Consider the following 23,930-nt stretch of genomic DNA (forward strand, 5'->3'; position numbering starts at 1 on the left):
TTTAATCATCTTTTTTTTGCTCAACAAACATTTTCCCTCTCAAAATGTAACTAATCAACATCAACTAATCATCATTTTCTCATGGTTTCCATGCATTTTGGAAAATTGTTTGGCAATTGATTAATCTGGTTGAATGGGTTATGAATGAAGAAGAGAAAAAGCAAAGACTTTTCTCTGTCAAAGTGAAATGAACCAACAATCAGAATTAATTGTTTTACATTAAAATTCAACTTTACCAATTATCACAGGCAACAATGGTACATTCATAATATCGATTGTTACTGTTCATCTGGGAATCTCAGGGAACATTTTCTCATTTCTATTGAACTTTCAAATTATTGTGATATTATTTTATTGGGTGAAACAAGCAAATGATCAATACAAATTGAGTTAAACAATTGAATCAATGATTTGATGAGCAAACAATTTGCTTTAATACAAGTTGAACGAAAGCGAATCGATAGATTGGTTTGTTTTACGGGTAAAAATTTGGTCCTTTTGTCTTTACCATCAATATTTTGACAAAAAGAAAATGAATTATTCTCATCAAAATTTCATCTTTTCCTGATATTATTCATTAATCTGCAAATAAATAGTCGGTTAATAAATTATTTCCGTTTTTATCAGTAAACAGAAAAAAAATATTCCTTTTCCTTTTTCTTTTGCTCAAACCTGATTCTGCCAACTGAATCTATTAGACGAGTTTACCTTGAATCTCTTTTCCTTCCCTGTTTAAACCTGTTAACTTTGATTCGTTCAGAGTTTCCATCATTATTGTTATTATTAGATTTTCGTGTTGAACAACCTTTTTCTTCCTTTTCAATGCTATCCAACTGAATCATGATTGGGTGAAAATTTTATTCTTGTTTATCACAGAATAGCCAGTTTACCAGATTGATGAATTTTCAGTTCAACTATTTTCAATTTTAAAATAAAATTTCGATTTTCTAGGATTTTGTGTTAATTTAATGGTCAGCCTTTGGATAAGTGAAAATGCTTTATTCCTTTGAGTTTAGTTTCGAATCGTGTTTGCTTAAGCTTTGTAACATGATGTTCACCAACTGAGGCATGGTAATTAAAGGTAAATTAAGAAGTGAAACGGTCAATAAGATGACTTGGGTAAGAGTCAAGCTTAACTTGTTCATTGAAATTACATTCACTTATGCAAACTAAAGTGTTGCTCATTAATTTTCACTTTACATTTACTATTTTTGCAAACATTTTAATGGAATCGTCGACTTTGATCGAAGCAAATTAAATCGAAATTTTTTTCTTCCTTTTCTATTCATCAATTTTTCCACTTCTTTTTCGATAAACCTTGACAAATGTCAATCATTTTTCTTTACCAACAAGTACAATTGAATCTGGAATTTTGAATCCAATTGAGTTTCTATTCATTTATTTTCATGTTATTGAAGCTTCTTTTCTTGAAGAAAAGTTGAATAAGAGTGAACTCAAATGATTTCTGAATGTTTCCTGTTCAATTCAATGAGATACTTGATGGAACTTAAAGAGTTGGAAAAGACTGTTGAAAATGCAAACCTTTTTTCAACTTGATTTTTGAAAGAAATAAAAATATCCATTTCAAAGAATTTGTATTTTCTTTTTACTTGAAAAATGAAATGTTTTGTCTCAACTTTTGATACTTTAATCTTTCAATTGGTATTCCATGTGTTATGCTAATGAAGTTGAACACGAATGTTGGCTAAATGAAAATGAATTACAAGTTTTCATGTTGAGGGGAAACTGAATAGTTTGGTGGAAGAATGTCTATTCATTTTTTATTTGCATTGAAGAGGCAAGAAAATATGAGGGTGAGGAGAAAAAAGAAGAACATAAAACGATAAAAAAATAATTTTCTTTTGCTTTTTGCATTTCCTTCTACTCTTATCATGATGCTCAACAACTTCATCCCAACTTCATTTCAAGAAGCTCACATTTATTATCATTTCAGTTTAATTTTTTATTCCATTTTATGGTTTTCATCTCATTTCCTTTTTAACTTTCAACTAATTGTAACAAGAATCACTTGAGATGCTATATTAGCTTCACATAAAGTCTCTAGTTCAGAGGAAAAGGTTCAATTCAATGATAATTCATCTACTCTAATTGACTCAAGTTTACTCAACTTTTCTTAAATGTTGATGATTTCATGGCTTTTACTTGGAATTAAAAGGAAAAGCAAATAAAATATTGAGAACTTGATGTTAAAAGAATTAAAAATGCGATGAAATTATCGATTCGTTGAGACTGAGAGTTAGTAAACTGGTCGCTCCAAACCAAAGTTGAATCTTCTTTTGACCTCCATTCTATTGAATGTTGACCAGCATGTAGAATCTGATGAAATAGAAATTGGTTTTTGTATTTAATCTTTTCATGTTATTATTCCTTTATAACATTTAAAAGCAAGAAATTGTATGGGATCGGGGAATCACGCTGAAAACTGATAGGATTCACCATTAAATCGTAAAAGGATCTGAGAGAATAATTATATTCATCGAATCGAAGAAAAATATCATCAACTATCGAATGCTCTGTGAAACTTGGCAACAACATTTGAATCTGAAAATAGCGCATTTCTGATGCATGAGTGTTTTGATAACAACGAAAATGCATGCTGAGTTTGTAAGTGATAAATTGCTTGCTTAGACAATTAGTTTATCCATTAGTTTATTCATCGCTTTGCCATCCTCAGTATCATCAACCAAGAGCATTTCAATGTTTTCGAATGAAATTATATGAATGAACCTCATCATACAAATGTTTACAGAATGACAGAAAAGTTCACTCCAATATTCTAATAAGTTGTTTGGTGAAAAACTCGAGAAAATTTATCAACTCCACAATGCCATTGTTCCAAAAGAACAAGTTCAACGAATAAAATGAAAAAAATTGTGACAAAAGTTGGAGGAGTTTCCTTGTCAGCAAAGATGAACTCCAAACACAGATTTCGAGCTAAACATAGTCGAATGAAGTTTATGCCAAACTCACAAATCGTAAAAACTCAGTTTCCAAAAAGAAATCCTAATCTCTGGATTGTCTAATACAAATCAATCTCTCGATTCATTGATAAATTGTGAATAAAACAAAGTCTTTAAAAATTAATTTCGATTCGTGAGCAAGAAAATTGCGATAATTTGATGTTTTTTTGTCATGCAACTACATGTAATAACTGTCGACTCTTCTGCTATTCAGATGAACAAGTTTAAAGATTGTTGGTTGAAGAAATTATTCACCGAAAGATTGACGCTTACGTCAATCAACATTCTCGAAACTCTCAATTTCATCTTAAATGTACTTGTACCCTTTAAAGAAGTCAATTTTCAGTGTTTCTATCAATCCCCATTAGATGAAGGCGTTCTATTCAATCTTGTTAGTATTCTTCTCCTCAACTCATTAATTATCTCTTTGAGTGAAATTCCATTCAATTTGTTGCAATATTTGTTTTTTTCTTCTCTTTTCGCTTCAATCTTTTCTTCGCTCCTAATCAATAATATCAATTCCATGGTGGTTGACAATTTTATCTCATCTCCACTTGGTTAAACACAATAATGTTTCTTTTGCTTGTGAGGATTTAACCATCAAAACTTATGGCAAAAGTTTACACTTATTAATGGGATTGACATTTTTCTTCTCCAAAATTTCCGTTCAATATTTTATAATACAATTTTTACAGAAGAAAGAGGCTTGAAGAAGAAGAAGAAAAAAAAGTTCATTCATGTCAATTGTAATACCCTTTAGCCAAGTACTAGTCTATCATGGAGAAAAAAAGAATGGATAAGAATTAAGTATCACAAGAAGAGAGGAAAATCTCTTTTTTTTCTTCGGTGCTTTTCTCTCTTCCTTCTTTGTCTTCCCATTCAATATGATTAGGACAGAATCCATTGAACCATGAAAAACAATGATATTACTATCAATCATGACTGCACAAGCTAATAATATTCCCATGTTTTCTCCATGAAAGAAAAGGAAAAGAGCGAAAGAAAGAAAAAGTAAGAAGCGAAAAAAAATAATATTTATATCATTGTGATGAATCAGTTGAATATAAATTTGTGTTTCAACTGATGATAACAATAACAATACAATCCAAGCAGAAGTAAACAGGCGAAATGCTAAACAATGAGAATTTTGCTCAATTCTTTCGAGATAAATGTTACCTTGGTTCGCAATCGAAAAAAGGCATCAAAATGATTATCAGGTTCATTGGAACACATTAATTCAACTCTTGATAGTAAATCAAGATTAAAGATCTTGTCTCATGAGCTTTCATCAAAAGTTATTACAAACACTAGATGAGCTCATTCACAGTGGCACTGGGAGTGAGACTGGGAGTTTTCACTCCAACACTGGTCACAATGCTTGTTGAACCATTTAGACGTTATTATACAATTTAATCAATCATTAACTTTTACTTTTATTAAACAGTTGTTGGTGAAAAGAGAGAAATGTAGAAAAATGAGTTTTCCAAAAGTGCAATTCTTTTCCATCAATTTTCTCATAATAATTCTGGTCTTTGAGGTTCATTGGTTTAGTTAATTGTTAACCATTCACTGATTCAATTGTTGAGGTTGTCCTCATGTTATCAAAGTGGCAAAATTATTGATTTGATAAGTTGATAAATTGACAGCTTTTACTTTTTTGATTAATGTTGCTGCATTTTCAATGAAACTTGCCTGACGTTCAAATATCAATATTGATTTTGTCCTTTTCAGTTATCATCTTTGAAATGATAGCGATTATCCATTGATTGATATAATGATGATTGAAATGGAAACCAAGTTTCACATTTCCAATTGTTCATTGATTAAACACTTTTCTCTTGTTCAATTTTCCCTTTCATCATTTTCTTCCACTTTTCTTGAACCATTTCAAATCCATTTGAAAGTGATTAGCAATGCTCAACAAACAGTGTTTACAGTCTACTTAGCACTTAATCATCACTTTGCTAAATCATTAATTGTTTAAACGTAAACTGATATTGAAAGAAAACTCGATTCAGTCAAATTTCAAGTTTCAATCATTTCTTTGAGAAAAGGTTCAGTTCGAATGGAAATTTGTTTCATTTTTTGTCGCCTTGTTTGCAAATGTATTTTCATGGATTCATTTTTCTTTGTTCATTCAAATGTAATGAAACACATGAAAACATTTTACTCACGATTAAAGTTGCTTTTTTCAAATCAATTTTGCTTTGCTAATATTTTACTTCTTATAAGCTCTCATGAATTCAACATTACAACAATGTAAACATTTGACCATTAATTTGTTTTCCTTGTTATAAAAGCAAAATTTTGTTTTAACTTTTTCGATGAAAAAAAGCATTTCATTTTTAAATGTTTCGCCATTTTTCATGATAATCTTTTTCCTTTTTCCTCTGTTTTGTGTAAATATTGGTTGAAGTGAAAGAAGCTGAATTTTATTCCGACTAGTCTATAACAGTTGAACATTGAGTGAAAATTGGTTGACTTTGTTGGACAAACAATTTACTTTGAGAAGGAAATGATTGATTTTCAGGGTTGACCATGAAAAAATAATAAACATGTTTATGAATTCTTTTCTCATGTTTCCAGAATCTATTGTAACTCAATCCATTGCTTGCTCCTGAGGCTACTTATCAACACTTGACGAGAAAACATGAGAATTGTGAATTTCATCCATACATTTTGTTTTCATTTGAGGAAATAGTTGGAGTCTAAATTGGATGGAAATAAATGATATAGAATTTTAAAATGATGATAATTAGTTTCATGATATTTCTGGAGGTTGAACAACATCTTGATTTAACCCAGTTATGAATGATATAGTTTCTGCTCATTAAAAATGGAAAACATTGCAATTATTTCAAGTATTCATGACCCACACTGCATGCCATTAAGGACAACATTGAATTCAATCAAAGAGCTTTACATATTCAGGAAGATTCTTGTACAAGCAATAACATGGTTGAAGGCAATGAACGACTCAGTTTGTGGATAACGAATAGAGTCTTTAAGCGCCATCTGTTAATACAAAAAGTCACTGAAATTCTTTTCTTATAAATATTATTCAGTCGAGATAAAGCTCAGTATCCAGATATAAGAATAACTAAAATCTTTTTACTGGTTTTTTTTTATAAAATAAAACAATTTTCCAGCTGAAGCTTTCATTCATTCTTCAGTCGATTTGCTAATAATAAGAGATGGGACAACAGTTGATGAAAATTTCACTTTAATTGTTCGAGACGAAAAAATGCTGCAAAACGAAAGATTTTATGTTATGTTCTATTAGATCAATAAATGCATTGCCGACATAAATTTTACCTGACGAGGTTTCTATTGTGCGTAGTCTCTTCATCAATTATGCCAGAGTTAGCAACGAGGTTACAACTATGAGCATCATATTGAAACTCGTTTCAGAAGGCAACAAAAACTTTCTTACTTATGCTTTATTGAATAAAAGAGATGCCTTTACGCATGAAAAGGCTTCTGTTTGTTTTACATATTTGTAAATAATTAGTGAATAAAGAATTTATATCAATTTTTCCATGTGAAGTTCGACATCGTAACACTTATGAGCATCATATTGCAACATGTTTCGAAAAGATACTGCAATTAGTGCAAACGATTAAGAAATTAGGAAAATTATTAAGTAAGAAAGACGTCAAAGTTTCATTAAAAGTTGAAATTACTGTTTACCTGAATGAACGCCCGATTATCATTGGAAAATGATTCACCAACCCAAAAACCAACGAACGGACTGCCAAGCCGATCTAAATTATAAAGCAACTGAAAATACAATATTTAGCTAATAATTAAACAAATGATAAGTATACGCACCTTTAGCTTAAGTCTTGGTTCAATATTAATATTGTTTTGATAAATCCTATGATAACGAGAGTAAGAAAGGCCAATCTGTTGATGAAATTAAATTGTATTAAAAACGTGCGTATCTGCTATTTTCGTGTTAATGCATACATTAGCCACTGATTTGGCTGCTAAAAATGAAACTACACCCATTTGGAATACACCATTAAAGCCGATGATACCCAAACCAAGATCAGCTAATGGCATCCCAAACAGTCCAAGGTATGAGTAAAGCATAGCAACTTGTCCAGCTAAACTAGCTAAAATGTAACCAGAAAAAGAAATGTAACACATCAAATGATTAATGTTATCGAATTCGTTCAGAAATGAAATGTTCCGGTTGCAAAGTTTATTCAATGCTGAATATGATAAAAGCTTAAATTTTGACGATTCCTGTATTTCACTATAAATTGAATTAGATTTGTTGATCACATAAAAAAAGGTTATGAAATAAAGTAAAGAGATCCAAACAACGTGAAACACAAACCAAATGATTGAAATAAGTGTGGTAACTTGCCAAAACACAAACAACCCCAGAATAAGTTGACTTTTTAATACAACGTAAGTTGTTTTACAATTGAGCGTCAAATAAGCGAAACAAGTTATCCAAACAGAAGCATGGACTAATGGTGGAACAACTATTTTTCGCGCTATGAAAACACTTGTTCGTCTCCACTTCAAACAATACAACTCCTTCATGTTGAGTACTTCAGGTTTCCATCCATTGATCATTGCTTTATCAATAACTTTAGTCCAATCAAGGGATCCATTTCGTACCAAGTAACACGTTATGGCTCTAAAACCACCCAAACAGGTAATACAACAAGCAGCTAGCATTCGAAGTGCATATGCATGTCTCAAGCCAACAAATATGTCGCCCATATAAGCTAAAGTTAATAGATTGTCAGTGAAAAAGCCACAAATGAAACGGAAAACAGTGATGAAAGTGCAGAAATCAATAGCTACGGATAAATAGGTGAACCATTTAGTTGGTGTGATTGGATGGACTGCATTCGGGTGATGTTGATAGATGAGCGAAAGCTTTCCGAAAAACATGAATCTTTCAATTGCTTTTACAGCATTGGCATTTTCAATATCTATTCGAGGCCAGCCGATAATAGCATAAAAAAGTTCGATTATTTGTTTCTTTAGCTTTTCGAATTTAATAATAGTGCCAATAGACATTGCGACTTCACTGCGATTGAAATGAACAGAAGAAATTATAAAAGGAGAAAATGCCATATTCACTCTGATATTTATACTTATTCTTCATTATGACTTTTAGATTTCTTTTGAAATATTGATTTAATCGCGTGGTCTAATCTATACAATCATTTAACAAATGGATTTTGTAGTGTCATGAGGACTGTCTTGCAATTGACTGTCAAATAAACGAAACAAGTTAACTAATGTTAAGATGTCGCCCAAATGAGCCAAAATTATTAAATTATCAGTACAAAAAGCAACAAAAGAAACCGATAACAGTAATCAAAGTGCAGAGATCGATAGTGACGGACAAATTTGTATACCATTCGTTTGATTATCATTGAAATCATAAGCCGAAAATTCAATAATTACTCTGATACTTATTGTTTATATTTCTATTGGAATATTGATTCCATCGCGTGCTTAAATCTATACAATCATAAAAGATGAATTTTAAACTATTGATGCTTTTCATATCTGATTTTCAATACAATATTACAAGCTAAAATGATAATTGATTTTTCGATTTGTTTTTGTCTCAACTTCTTTCTGATTGAAATTCAATAAAATGTTCTAACTATTATTCTAATATTATAGATTTGCTAACTAACATCAAAAATCTTTTTCATCAAATTCGAGTTTAACTTTTGAGTGAATTAATTTTTCTTAAGTCAATTTTATTTTCAGCAAATCTTTAATTTATTTTTCGTATGTTAAATCGTCACATTAAAGACCCATTATCATTAAAAAGTACAGTCATAATTTATGTTTGACGTTTCAGGGAATCAATTGCGAGTAGCTTGGAAAGTAACCAAGATGTCAATACCGTATTAGAGTTCATCGACAGTTTTCTTGATTTTGATGAGTGACCTTAAAACTTTGTGGACTAATATTTCTAGAATTTATCACTTAAAATAATAATAATTCTTTCAACTCTATTCATATTTTACTATGGAGTACAATATGACATAGCTGGATGAGAAAGGACATCTATTCCTTGAATAAACAGATACATCCATGTACCACATGAATGATAAAAATGAAAATGAATAACCATTTACCTGAATAATGGAGACATTTATCTGATAAATCAAATACCAATCTTTAACTCTTCTGCATCAATCCATAGTAAAATATGTAGATCGGAGTGACCACTTGCACAGAACAGGAAGTTTTTTTTCTTAAATTTTCTCATCGAAGATAGTTTTTAATCAAGAGTTTGAGACTTTAATGACGATCGAACGCGCTGAAAGACTGATTTTGGGGATAACGAAAAAGTCTTAAGGCGCCATCTGTTGATTTGTAAACACACTTGATTGTCTTTTCTAACAAATATTACTTCAAAGAAGAACTGAAAAAATATTTTTTTGCTTATGTATTCAATTGAATGCTATTGAATCAAGCAACGAACAATGAAAAAGTTTATTTCAATTGTAAACTTGTGATTAATTGGCCAGACAAAATGTTTGTATCAATTTTGCCAAACAAAATTCGACATCGTACAGATTATGAGCATCATGTTGGAACACGTTTCAAATAGATACTGCAATAAGCGCAAACAATGCGTTGAGAATATAATGGAATTATTAATCAATTAGATATAATTTAGAGTTGGAATAAATTTTTACCTGAATAAAAGCGTAATTATCATTCATGAATGATTCACCAACCCAAAAACCAACAGAAGGATCGCTTAATCGACCTAGATTATAAAGCAACTGACAAGACAATATTTCACTGATTACACAACGGAATTGATGAGCATAGTTACCTTTAGCTTGAGTCTTGGTTCAATATTAATATTGTTTTGATAAATCCTATGATAATGAGAGTAAGAAAGGCCAATCTGTACACGGCATAAAATAAAATTTAGGATAAACGCATAATATCGATTTCATAATTCAAGGTAAAGCATACTTTAGCCACTGATTTAGCTGCTAAAAATGAAATTATACCCATTTGGAATACAGTATTAAAACCAACGATTCCCAAGCCGAAATCAGCTAACGGCATTCCGAAAAGTTCAAGGTATGAGTAAAGCATGGCAACTTGTCCAGCTAAGCTGACTAGATTGTAGCCAAAATACGAAATGTAACGCACCAAGCGATTGATGTTATCGAATTCATTGAGAAAGGAAATATTTTGCTTGCAAAGTTTTTTCAATGCTGAATATGATAGTGTTTTGAGTTTTAATAACTCCTGTATGTCGCTATAAATTGAATTTGATTTGTTGATAACATAAAAAAAGGTTATGACATAAAGGAAAGCTATCCAAGCGACTTGTGGAACAAACCAAATGATTGCTATTAGTGTAATCACTTGCCAAAATGCAAACAAACGAAACATAAATGCACTTTGTACGGCTACGTAGAGTGTTTTACAATTGAATATCAAATAAGCGAAGCAGATTATCCAAACCGAAGAAACGATTATTGATGTACCAACTATTTGTCGAGCAATGAAAACACTTGTTTGTCTCCACTTCAAACAGTACAACTCCTTCATGTTGAGCACCTCAGGTTTCCATCCATTGATCATTGCTTTATCAATCACTTTAGTCCAGTCAAGGGAACCATTCCGTGCCAAGTAACACGATATGGCTCTAAAACTACCCAAACAAGTAATACAACAAAGAGCTAGCATTCGAAGCGCATATGAATGTCTCATGCCAACAAATATGTCGCCCATATAAGCTAAAGTGAATAGATTATCAGTATAAAAGCAACAAATTAGACGAATAATTGTAGTCAAAGTGCAGAGATCAATAGTGACGGACAAGTAAGTGAACCATTTAGTCGGCGGTATTGGATGATCTGCATTTGGGTGATGTTGATAGACGAGCAAAAGCTTTCCGAATAACATGAATCTTTTGATTGCTTCCACAGCTTTAGCATGTTCAATATCTATCTGAGGCCAGCCAATAATAGCGTAAAAAATTCCCTTAATTTTGTCCTTTTTAGGCTGTTTGATCTTGAGAACAGCACCAATAGACATTTTATTGATGAAACAGGAATTCAGAGAGCTAATTTTATCAGTATAATTTCCTAGTTATTCTGATATTCTGATACTTATTGTTCATTTTATATATTTAAATTTCTATTGAAATATTGATTTCATCGCGTGCTCAAAGCTATAGAATCTTAAAATATAAGCTTTGAACTATTGATACGTAACTTTTTCTCACTTTTCATGCCTAATAATTTTCAATGCAATGGCTAGAGCTTTTATTGACTGTTTGATTTTTGTATTACTTACTTGATGATTGAAATTCAATAAAATGTTTTAACTGGTTTTGTTGGCATCAGCCAATTCGTGTTTAACTTTTGCGAGTATTAATTTTTTATCAATTTAAATGATTCGATTTCTTTTATCAGCTTTGGTTCGTTTAATTTTTTCAATTCATTTTGATAGAAAGATCTAGTTAATTCAGCAATTTGCTTCATCACACTAAAGACTCATCGTTGAAAGAGTACACCCATAACTAATATTTATCCTCTTAGAGATTCAAAAGCAAATTGATTGGAGTGTGAACGAGATGTTCACGTTTCTCGTTTCACATTTTTATTCAATCAGGTTGATGGAAAATATTATTTTAACTAAAGACTGACTAAACTTTTCATCCCAAATACATGTATTTAAAACAGTCTGAAAAACACTCAAATACGTCGATTTTAAGATAGCATCAAGGAGCACTGTATGATCACTACTTAACTTGCACTATTCACGGAGTGAGGGCTTGTGAATTGAAAATGGACACAATTGAAAATGAAAAATCACTTCAATTCAATTTTAGGCTAACTTTATTGAAGCATTAATATGGAAATATGGTTCACGGTCCTTGCCAGAAAGCAAACTGAAACTTTTTTCTTCATTGAATGAATGCATTATTTCGATAAATATCCGCAATTAGAGGTTTCTTTTTATTGTGTACACTTGTAATTGGTCAAATAAAGACTTTGCATCAATCTTGCCAAATGAAGCTCGACATCGTAACAATTATAAGCATCATATTAGAACACGTTTCAAATAGATACTGTGACCAGGGCAAAAAATACATTAGGATAAAATTATTGAGTAAAATGAAAGATTGTATGTGAATTATCATCTAATGTTTACCTGAATGAAAGCATAATTATCATTTATGAATGATTCCCCAACCCAAAAGCCAACCGAAGGATCGTTCAATCGATCTAGATTATAAAGCAACTGAAAAGACAATACTTAGCTAATCAAAGAACGCAATTGATGAGTATACTTACCTTGAGTTTGATTCTTGGTTCAATATTATAATTGTTTTGATAAATCCTATGATAATGAGAGTAAGAAAGACCAATCTGTACATGAAAGAAAATTAAATTTAGGACTAGAGCATAATTTCAATGTCAATTTTGCAAGTCAATGCATACTTTGGCCACTGATTTGGCTGCTAAAAATGAACTCAAACCAACTTGAAATATTGTATTGCAGCCAATGATGCCCAAGCTAAGATCAGCTAATGGCATCCCAAACAGTCCAAGGTATGAGTAAAGCATAGCAACTTGACCAGTTACACTGATCAAATTGTAAGCAGCATAAGCAATGTAACGCATCATGCAATTTATGTGATCAAACTCGTTGAGAAAGGAAATATTCAGATTGCAAAGTTTTCTCAATGCAGAAGATCGTATATATTTTAGTTTTAATGATGTCTGTAATTCGCTATAAATTGAATTCGATTTGTTAATCACATAAAAAAAGGCTATACCATAAAGAAAGCCAATCCAAGTAGCTTGAGGAACGAACCAAATGATTGCACTGAGTGCAATTACCTGCCAAAATGTATACAAACTGATAACAAGTGGACTTTTTAGTGCCAAATAGAATGCTGTACTACTGAACATCAAGTAAAGGAAACATGTTACCCAAATTGAAGCAACGATCAATGATGCACCAACTATTTGGCGTGCTATGAAAACACTTGTTTGTCTCCATTTCAAACAATATGCTTTCTTCATGTTTAGTACTTCAGGTTTCCATCCATTGATCATGGCTTTATCAATCACTTTAGTCCAATCGAGGGATCCTTTCCGTGCCAAGTAACAAGATACTGCTCTAAAACCACCCAAACAAGCAACACAACAAACACTCAACATTCGAAGTGCATATTCATTTCGCTTGCCAACAAATATATCACCCAAATAAGCTAAAGTTAATAGATTATCAGTAAAAAAGCAAAAAATTAAACGAATAACAGTGAGTAAAGTGAAGAGGTCAATAGTGAAGGATAATAAAAGGAATCGTTTGCTCAGCATTATTGGATGATCTGCATTTGGGTGATGTTGATAGACGAGCAAAATCTTTCCGAATAACATGAATCTTTTGATTGCTTCCACAGCTTTAGCATGTTCAATATCTATATGTGGCCAGCCAACAATAGCATAAAAAAGACCGCTTATTACGTTTTTCTTTGGCTGTTTTATTTTGGGTTGAGTATCAGAAGTCATTTTGTCATTGAATTGAAAGATATTAATTGTAGAAACCTAAGGAGGAAATTTCAAGTTACTCTGATGCTTATTGTTTCTTTTTTATTAAATTTCTATTAAATATCGATTTGATCGCTTGTGCAAATCAATACAATCATTAAAGCTAAACTTTGAACTATTAATGCGTATTACTTCTTAACAATTTATATCTAATCGTCAATTCGACTGTTTAATCTTCAATTATAATGGACTTTTCGATTTATTTTAGTCTCAATTTCTTGATGATTGAAATTCAATAAAGTGTTTTAACTATTATAGATTTGTGGAAACATTAAAAATTACTTTCAGCTAATTCGCGTTTAACTTTTGAGACAATCAACTTCTATTGTTCCATTTTATTTTGACTTTAATTGCAGATGGATAATTTAATTTCTACAAACGATAGACTTACTTTTCTGCCTATGTTTTATTGAATGAGTTCATGCGTTATTGTATGAAAAGGTTTCTTTTAAACTTGTTAGTAATTAGTCGAATCCATCTTGCCAAATGAAGTTTGACAGAGTTACAGTTATGAGCATCATATTGGAACACGTTTCGAATAGATACTGTAATAAGCGAAAGCAATGTATTGAAATGAAATCATGAAATTAAAAGATTCATCAATCATTAAGTATCACTAAAAGTTGGAATAAATTTTTACCTGAATGAACGAGTAATTATTCCTCAAAAATGATTCCCCGATCCAAAAACCAACGAATCAATCCCGCTGCCCAATCGATCTAGATTACCAAGCAACTGGCAATATTTCGCTGATATCGCAATAGAATTAATGATTGTACTTACCTTGAGTTTGAGTCTTGGCTCAATATTATAATTGATTTGGAAAACCTATGATAATGAGAATAAGAAAGGCCAATCTGTTGATTAAATGAATAATATTAGAAATTGCGTATCATGTTGATGACTTTAGCCATACTTTGCAAAAAATGAATTTAAACCGATTTTGAATATAGTGTTAAAGCCAACGATTCCCATGCCAAGATCAGCTAATGACATTCCAAACATTCCGAGGTATGCGTAAAGCATAGCAACTTGACCAGCTACACTGACGAAGTGGTAAGCAGAATAACCAATGTAACGCATGTAACGATTAATGTTATCAAATTCATTGAGGAATGAAATAGTCTGGTTGCGAAGTTTATGCAATACCAGATATGAGGATGCTCTCGATTTAAATAATACCTGTAAGAGACTATAGACGGAATTTGATTTGGTAATCATATAAAAAAGGATATGCCATAAAGGAAAGCGATCTAAACAAACTAGTGGAACAAACCAAATGAATGAAATAACCAAAGTTATTTGCCAAAATATAAAGTAACTGAAAATAAGTGCCTTTTGTAGTGCTATGTAGAATGCTTCACAACTGACTGTCAGATAAACGAAACATGTTGTCCAAACTGAAGAAACGCATATTGATGTACCAACTATTTGTCGAGCAATCGAAACACTTGTTTGTCTCCACTCCAAACAATACAACTCCTTCATGTTGAGCACCTCAGGTTTCCATCCATTGATCATTGCTTTATCATTCACTTTAGTCCAATCCGGACCAAGTAACACGATATGGCTCTAAAACCACCCGCACAGGCGACACCAAAAACATCTAACATTCGAAGTGCATATGCATTTCTAATGCCAACAAATATTTCGCCCAAATAAGCTAAAGTCAATAGATTATCAGTATAAAAGCAACAAATGAAACGAATAACAGAAGTCAAAGTGAAGAGATCAATGGTGATGGACAGATATGTAAACCATTTAGTTGGTGGTATTGGATGGACTGCATTCGGGTGATGTTGATAGACGAGTGAAAGCTTTCCGAATAACATGAATCTTTCGATTGCTTCCACAGCTTTAGCTTTTTCAATATCTATTTGAGGCCAGCCGATAATAGTATAAAAAAGAGCGCTAATTCTGTTTTTCTTTAGCTGCTCAATTTAAGAGTCATACTTTGACTACAGCAACAGTCAACATTTTATTTTTGAAATCGAAATATTCTAAAACCAAAAACTTAATGAGAAAATTTCATAGATAGTCTGAATTTTATACTTATATTTCATTACATAGTTAAATTTTACTTGAAATATTGATTTCATTTCGTGTTTAAAGCTAAAATAAAATAAATCTCATAAAATACCATCATCAACTACATATTATATTTCATGTTATTGTCATTCCAATCATTCTAAGTTCAAGCATGATTGACCTTTCGATTTTGGTTTAATTTACGTATGATGAGATGAAAAAATCAATACAATGTGTTTATTAGATTCGGGAACATGGAAAATTATCTAAATTAAATCGTAAATTACAGTTTTCTCAATACTGCTTGTGATAAATTTTGGTCAATTTTAATGATGCACTTGCACTTATAAAGCACTTGCTTGTCGGTATTGGATGATATGCATTTGGATTTCTTTGATAGTTACTTTGATACTTATTGTTTATTTTCATATTTGAATTTATATTGAAATATTGATTTCATCGCGTGATTAAAGCTATACAATGAAAAAATTTACACCATTAAGGCGTATCTCTTCTTAATTTTTTTAATATCTAAATGTCGATTCAATTGTTTGAGCTTCATTTATAATTATCTTTTTCATTTTTGTCTCATCTCTTGATGAAATTCAATAAAATGTGTTGAAGGGATTTGTGTTATCCAATATTGGGATACCCAAGATTTATTCAAGATATTAACTTGCATCTAAAAATTGACAAAATTGTGATTTTTTCCTAATAGCACTGGACTGTTTTTTCGTTGGTAATTCGAACCATGAGATTTGGAATAACAACCGGTAATAATTCACTAGAAAACTGTCTATAAGCTGGGACATCAAACAAGTAACAGTCGCTAAGCGAGTTCTAGTAGCTCCATTTTCATTGCTGCTCATTTGGTTATACGACCTGTGATATTGTTCACATCTGTGGTTGCAAGATCTGATAATTTGGACAATGTCGATCTGTGTATTTCATCTTAAAAAATTTATTGATTCAATCACTCGATTATACAGAAATTTTCTCAGATTAAATTTTATGCGCATTGAATTTTAATTTATTAATTAATATTTTAACAAACGACAGAAAACTTGTGCAGCTGGATTGTTATTAAATCATGTCAGAAAAGGTTTTTTATTGTGCGAATTGGCAGATTTGATCGGCCGCATTAAAATACGGCAGAAAATCTACCAGATGAAGTTCGACAGCGTGACAATTATGAGCATCATATTGGAGCACGTTTCACATAGGTACTGTAATAAGCAAAAAAAACATTGGAGTAAATTATGAGGTGCAACGAAATGATTAATCTACTAAGCATTCATAAATATTTACCGTAATGAACGAGTATTTATCATTCAAAAATGATTCCCCGACCCAAAAACCTACGAACGGGCTGCTCAATCGATCCAAATTAGCAAGCAACTGTCAAAACAATATTTCGTTTATTTTAATCTCACTGCTTGAACACCATTATTGATGGGTATGAGTTACCTTCAGTTTGAGTCTTGGTCCAATATTATAATTGTTTTGATAAATCTTGTGATAATGAGAATAAGAGGGGCCAATCTGTTGATGAAATAAAATTATATTAAAAACTAGTGTATTATGCCGATTGTATGGTTTCAAATATTATGCATACTTTAGCTACTGATTTAGCTGCTAGATATGAACTCAAACCGATTTGAAATATTGTATTTAACCCAATGATCCCCAAGCAAAGATCAGCCAACGGGATTCCAAACAACCCAAAGTATGAGTAAAGCATTGCAGCTTGACCAGCTACACTTACAAAATTGTAAGCAGAATAACCAATGTAGCGCATCAAGCGATTGATATTGTCAAATTCGTTGAGAAATGCAATATTCTGGTTGCAAAGTTTTTTCAATGCTGAAACAGGTATGTGTTTCGACTTTGCTGATGTCTGTAAATCGCTATTAATCGCAGTTGATTTGTTAATCACATAAAAAAAGGCTATAGCATAAAGAAAACCAATCCAAGTAACTTGTGGTACAAACCAAATGATTGCAATGAGCGCGGTTACCTGCCAAAATGTATATAAACTCAAAATAGCGGCATTTTGTAGCGCAAAGTGAAATGTTTTACAATTGACCATCAAATAATAGAAACATGTTATCCAAATTAGGGCAACGATGATTGAGGTAGTAACTATTTGTCGTGCCATGAAAACACTCTGTTGTCTCCATTTCAAGCAATATAATTCCTTCATGTTGAGCACTTCAGTATCCATCCATTGATCATTGCTTTATCAATCACTTTAGTCCAATTAAGGGATCCATTGCGAATCAAGTAACACGATACTGCTCTACAGCCGCCCAAACAAATTACACCACAAACACTTAACATTCGAAGTGCGTATTCATTTCTGATGCCGTTGAATTGGTCGCCCAAATAAGCCAAAGTTAATAGATTATCAGTGAAGAAGCCACATATTAAACGGATAACAGTAGTCAAAGTGAATAGATCAATTGTGATGGACAAATAGGTGAACCATTTAGTCGGCGGTATTGGATGATCTGCATTTGGATTAGGTTGATAGATGAGCAAAAGCTTTCCGAAAAACATGAATGTTTGCATTGCTTTCACAGCTTCATGATGTTCAATATCTATTGCAGGCCAGCCAATAATAGCGTAAAGTAGACGGCTAAATAGGTTTATCTTTGGCTGTCTAGTTTTGATCTCATTAACAGGAAGCATTTTAACTGTGAACTTGAAATATTTTAATTGTAAAAACAAAATAAGAAAAGTTCATAGTTGCTCTTATATTTATACCCATGATTTGATTCTCCATTTATATTTTTTTCGAAATATTGATTTCATCGCGTGAATAAAGTTACAATTTTATATTTTATTTGAAATTTCCACATCTAATTTTTAATTCAAATGGATGAACTTCAATTAAGAGATGATCAATAAAAAATGGAGCTACATTTAGTCTGTAATAGCTATGTATTAATAATTAGGTATAATTTTTCGGTTTTTTGCGTCTTTAATTTTATTTTGATTATTAATGACACCTTTGTCAAGTAGATTAAAAAATTTGACATCACCGCCATTTATTAAATGCAATTAAGACAGAAAAGGTTGAAATGAAAATCTTCTGAACTCAGATAACTTCCTAATTTAATTTCTTGTCCATTTTTATGAAAATTTCTTTTCGTTTTCTTTAACTCATTTTGTTACCTCATCATTTTTTTATATCAACGATTTATTGATAACGTAACTTGATGACAGAAACTCTTATCAGTTGCAATCGAGATTTATTCAAAGTATTCATGACCCACGCTGCATGGCATTAAGGACAGTTTTAATTCAATCAAAGAACTTAAATATTCAGAAAAATCTTGTACAAGCAATAACATGGCTGAAGGCAATGAACGACTCATTTTGTGGATAAGAATAAAGTCTTTAACCGCCATCTGTTGATGGGAAAACTCACTGATATTCTTTTCTCATAAATATTATTCCATCGAGATCAAGCTCGGTATTCAAATATAAGAATTGCTACGAATAGCTACGAATCCTTTGTCTAGTAAGGTTTCTTTTTATTTTGCGTAAAGTCTTAAAGTCACCAATAACGCCAGATGTAACACTTACAGTAATCCCTCTCAAAATGCGACTCTTTCGTGTAATTGTCTATTTTCAAGGCAAATTGTTTAGACGTTTTTCACATGTTTTTCACCATTTCATGAATTTCTTAGTAATTCTGTTTGTTTTAATGTTAGGTTGAGATCTTTTTGAGTTGAATTAAATTATTTTTAGATATTTTTAAAATAAAAATTATTTTTTGACCGTATGAATAGACCGTTCCCAGGTAACGTCTGTAAGGTAGAAATCTTACCCACTGAATTTATTCATTGCTTTACTCCTTGACTCGAATCTCTAGATTCATTTTCATTTAATTCATTTAAATTCATTTTATTCATTTAAATCAAACCTTAATTGTTAGCCCTCAGATACCCAATTGCTCAAACAATATAATTCAGCCCTAATTGTAAACTCAAAATGCAGTTCTTGTTTATTTTAACTCTTAAATTCAGATTCCTAAACCATGTAAATTGACCACAAATCCTGGTTAATCCTCCCACAAAATTAAGTTGCAAAATTTGAGCACAAAAAGAAAGAAAGGTAAAAATCTCTTTCTTTATGGTTAACATTTTCAACCTAATAACTCACCTCTGTCTAATCCCTTTACACTAAAAAGGCTACAATCTCTAGAGAGATATCTGTATCTGGTTTATGTCTCAAGACATGTCACCAAGGTAAAAGCCATATAGCTTTGGTAGTGCTAATTAGCTGATAAGAGTAACTTAGTCACTCGTACTGATTAGCCAACTTTAGACAAAGCTCGACAGAGAAACCTTTTTACTCTCCAACTGTTCCCTCCAAAATTTACTCTTTGTTTCAACATTGGTATAAAACCAAATTTATCTTACTTTTTGATTCACTTCACAAATTCATTTGTAAGTCAACTTAAACCATTCTTGTAAACCATCATTAAGCTTTTCAACTCAATTGTTTAGCTTCTCATTTCTCAAGAAATCTCAACTTATTCAAATTCACAATATTCTTAATTTCGTTTAATAAAGTTATTCTCGTATAACTCTCAGTATTCTTGATTTGTGTATTCCATCTCTAAAGAGATATCTAAAGTTCACAGTAATTCATCTGTTCAGTGAGAACTCACAAGAGCGATCCGTGATACGAACTCAAAACTTGTAGTGAAAGCAAGTTGTGCAGCCTTCTATTCAGATAGCTACCGTAAACCGACCTTTCACTTGGCGACCACGGCAGGATCGTCTTTTGTGTTATCTCGTTGTGTATGTGTTTTATTGTGTTCCCCCTGCTTGACTCAGTTTGACCTTCCTGAAGGTTATAAGCTTCAAACCATTGTGTCCTTCAAACTCTAGAATATCGGACTCGCCGTGCCATTTTTACTTAGTGCCTGACTCAGTTCTCTTGAACTGTTCAATTCCAATTCTCAAAGATTCATCGAAATCTTCTTTACTCAACTTAATTCAAAGTCAGTATCACTCAAGTACCCAAAGCTATTCATTAGCTCTTACAAGGTAAAATTGTATCAAGTTTTTACGATTATTCCTCAAAGAATATTTCGATATACACCATTTCTTGAATCTAATTCAATTCCAATTCTTCAAAGAATACTCCTTCCAAACAATTCAATCCTTTTCAATTTTAAATAAAATTCAACTCCAGTTCTCTGAACTCATTCCTTAAACTTTGAACATTGTTCAAACTTACAAAGTCAATTCAACTTTCTATTCCGATTCAACTTTAACTCAACTCCAGTTCTACTCGAACTCTTATTCACAACTCCGAACTCTTATTCCAACTCTAATTGACTTCATTCATCATACAACTTTAACCATCACTTAAGTGATATCATTGTGAACATTTACTTGCATTACTAATTCAACTCAAATGGCAGCTACTAGAAGAAAAAAATTCAATGTTTCTTCAGACATTCCTATTGTCTTCGAGATGACTTCAGAAGAGGTTACCGAAATCTTAACTTCATGGCATGTTAGTACGCCAATTGCTTGTCTGGCCAGAAAGCGATTGTACGAGTGTATCAAAACACATCTAATATGGCTTGGAGATTCGCTCAGCGATGAAGAGATCGAAGGTTTACCAATTGAAGAAGTAACTACTTTTCAAGTTCCTGATTGGATGAGCTCATGTCGACGCCAAGGATTCACAGAGGATGAAATTAAGACCGTCATAAGAACTTTAGGTCGTAATCGCGAAGCTATGCTTCGAACAACTTTTAACGAAGTTATTTCCATTCCTCTTCCCACTGCTAACCAACGCAAACTTATTCAAATATTGAACTCCTTAGGTGCTAACATTGTTGATCCTCCTGAAACTCCGATTCCTCAAGCTTCCCCATTATTCAGTAATGCTTCCCCTCCACAAAATGAATCACAATTCAATTCTCAATTTCTCTTGAATGCCCTTTCCAATTTAAAACCTGATCCTCATGTTACTGAGTTTAAGAAAGGTGAAGATGCTTTAGATTTTATCACAAATACTGAGCAAAGACTCGCTCAAGAAAATGTTGACGATGCTACTCGGTTGAGATGTTTTAAAAAGGCTTTAGCTCATGAACTTTTAGCTGTTTCTAAAACTTTAGATCCCACTATTAGAACTTATAGAGAGTATATAACAGCAATCATTAATGCAGTTAAAACTCCTGCGATGCAATATTCCGCTCAGTTTCAATTAAGACAACTCAAATACAATCCAACCGATCATCCTAATACATATTTGCTAAAATTAAGAACTTCGCTTACTAAAGCTGTAGGAACATATACCGAAGAGGTATTCAAGCATGAACTTTTAAATCACCTTCCTTATTACATTCTCACTGAAGTTAATACTTTAGGCATCAATGATGACCTTCCCAAAATAACTAATTTACTTATTCGAAAGCATTTCGAAGCCGAACAACAAAAAACTTATAACAAAAACAAATCCAATTCCTCTCAACCTCATAAAACTTCAACTCTCAATAACTTGTTAAGAAAACCTGATCATAGAAATTCAAACACTCGTTCTCAACCCTACCGTTCTAATCAAACTTCAAATTCAAACACAGTTACTTGCAATTATTGTAAGAAACCCGGTCATACCCTTCAACAATGTCGAACTAGACCCCAAAATAATCCAAATTATCGTTCCAACACTTCTAATAATCCTACCAATCCTAATATTAGAGCAATTACTGCACCTCCAAGTGCAACTTCTCCTGCAAACACGCCATCATCTTCCAATTTAGCTACATCTCTTCCTCCTGAACCTCAAGCTGATGCTTTGAGAAACCCAGGACTTCTTTGGACACTTTCCTCAGTTCCAACTGTTCCTCTTCTAACTCAGTTGGGTGAAACTCAATTGTCTCACATGCCTCAAGCAACTTTTAAACTCTGTAAACCTACTCGTGAATTGGTCCGAGAAGGTCGTGTATTGCTTGATACTGGTTCTACTTTGTCAGCCCTTGATGCTAGCATCGCCGAAGAACTTGATGCTCATATCATTCCTTATACTCGAACATTAAAAGGAATCGCTGCAAAACAATATGTCCCGTCTCAAGGTTTTGCTTACGCTGTTGTAAAACATCCCGCTATGGCAGAATCAAGAGTTTTCCGAATTCATATTGTTAAAGATTTTGAGCCAGCTTGCCTGATTGGAAATGCGTTCATTCATTTATATTATTTCACTTTGAAATCCGATGGCGAAAATTATAAAACTACCTGCTCTGAATCCCTAGATTCACCTCCACTTGATCCTACTTTCTACTTCCGATTTTGTACCCCAGATGAAACTAAACTTATCTTCGACACTACAACTCTTCCTAATAATAATACTGAAAATAATTACATAATTGATACCCGTCCAAAATCAACTCAGCCTGTTCCTATTCCTGTTCAAATTGAAAATACTTCTGCTCATATGGCTAAATGCGAATTCATTACTCCTGAAGAGTATAAAGAAATCAAAATTCAACCTTTCCGAGAAAAAATAGCAGCCCGAATCAATCCTGAATTACCTCAAGGATTGCAAGAGCAATTAACTGATTTAATTGATTCTTTTCAAACAAGTTTCTCACAATCAAAAAATGATTTGGGACTTGTTCCAGCTTCAGTTTGTCCAGTTAAAATTGATCTTGATAATCAAGAGATCCCTAATCAGAATCCATACAATTGTGCTATCCATAGACGTCTAGAATTTAAAAAGATCATAAATGAAATGCTTGCAAACGACATTATCGAGCATAGTACTGCTCCTGGTGGTTCACCTTCCCTCTTGGTCCCTAAACCTGATGGAAGTTTTAGAATGGTAATTGATTACCGAAAACTTAACCGCATCACCAAAGTCCCTCGTTATCCTATGCCCAGAATAGACGACTGTTTAGAAGTCGTTAGAGGAGGCAAATATTTCAATATCTTTGACTTAGCTCAAGGATATCACCAAATTGAGCTTCCTCCAGGTGAAAGAGAGAAAACCGTATTCGTCACTTCTGATGGTAAATACCACTATAAGCGTATGCCAATGGGTTTGGCCAGTGCACCTTTCATTTTTCAACGATTGATGAATAAAGTCTTAGAAGGCTTAATCTATCAGAAATGCATTGGGTATTTCGATGACATTCCAGTCGTAGGAAAAGATTTTCCTGATTTGCTTGATAATACTAAACTCGTATTAGATCGTCTACAACAATTTAACCTCAAAGTTAAATTGGAAAAATGCCATTTTGGTTTTGAGGAGATATTACTTCTTGGACATCTTGTCTCTGGACAAGGAATTAGACCCGATCCCAAGA

At 32.3% G+C, this 23,930-nt stretch overlaps 2 protein-coding genes and 1 long non-coding RNA gene across 3 annotated transcripts in view; 1 reads left to right on the top strand and 2 right to left on the bottom strand.

The window, feature by feature from the left end:
• The window catches only part of LOC107359058 (uncharacterized), a 64,725-nt gene that overhangs the window by 7,322 nt on the left and 33,473 nt on the right, over nt 1-23,930 (top strand). The window lies entirely within an intron of this gene.
• Nucleotides 5,648-8,044, bottom strand: LOC149094671 (uncharacterized). The gene is made up of 4 exons (XM_089266089.1): nt 6,951-8,044; nt 6,813-6,887; nt 6,672-6,761; nt 5,648-5,689 (listed from the first exon to the last, which is right to left on the bottom strand). Exons 1-4 carry the CDS (start codon nt 8,022-8,024, stop codon nt 5,648-5,650), a joined length of 1,281 nt encoding a protein of 426 aa, XP_089122215.1. The 5' UTR covers nt 8,025-8,044.
• On the bottom strand, nt 11,828-12,376 carry LOC149094672 (uncharacterized). The gene is made up of 2 exons (XR_016199500.1): nt 12,305-12,376; nt 11,828-12,251 (listed from the first exon to the last, which is right to left on the bottom strand). It is a non-coding gene; the product is annotated as an uncharacterized LOC149094672 (long non-coding RNA).

Source organism: Tetranychus urticae, chromosome 1, assembly GCF_039701765.1.
Source record: "Tetranychus urticae isolate SD_2017Ah chromosome 1, NJAU_TeUrti_SD_1.0, whole genome shotgun sequence".
NCBI classification, from domain to species: domain Eukaryota; kingdom Metazoa; phylum Arthropoda; class Arachnida; order Trombidiformes; family Tetranychidae; genus Tetranychus; species Tetranychus urticae.

Excerpts from the sequence above, each read along its gene's own strand:
- LOC149094671 (XM_089266089.1), bottom strand. The coding sequence starts at position 8,024 with ATGTCTATTGGCACTATTATTAAATTCGAAAAGCTAAAGAAACAAATA. Across the intron at positions 6,888-6,950 it reads CAGCCAAATCAGTGGCTAAT|ATTGGCCTTTCTTACTCTCG; the intron begins GTATGCATTAAC and ends TTTCATCAACAG. Across the intron at positions 5,690-6,671 it reads ATAATCGGGCGTTCATTCAG|ACTCCAACTATTTCCTCAAA; the intron begins GTAAACAGTAAT and ends CATCCAATTTAG.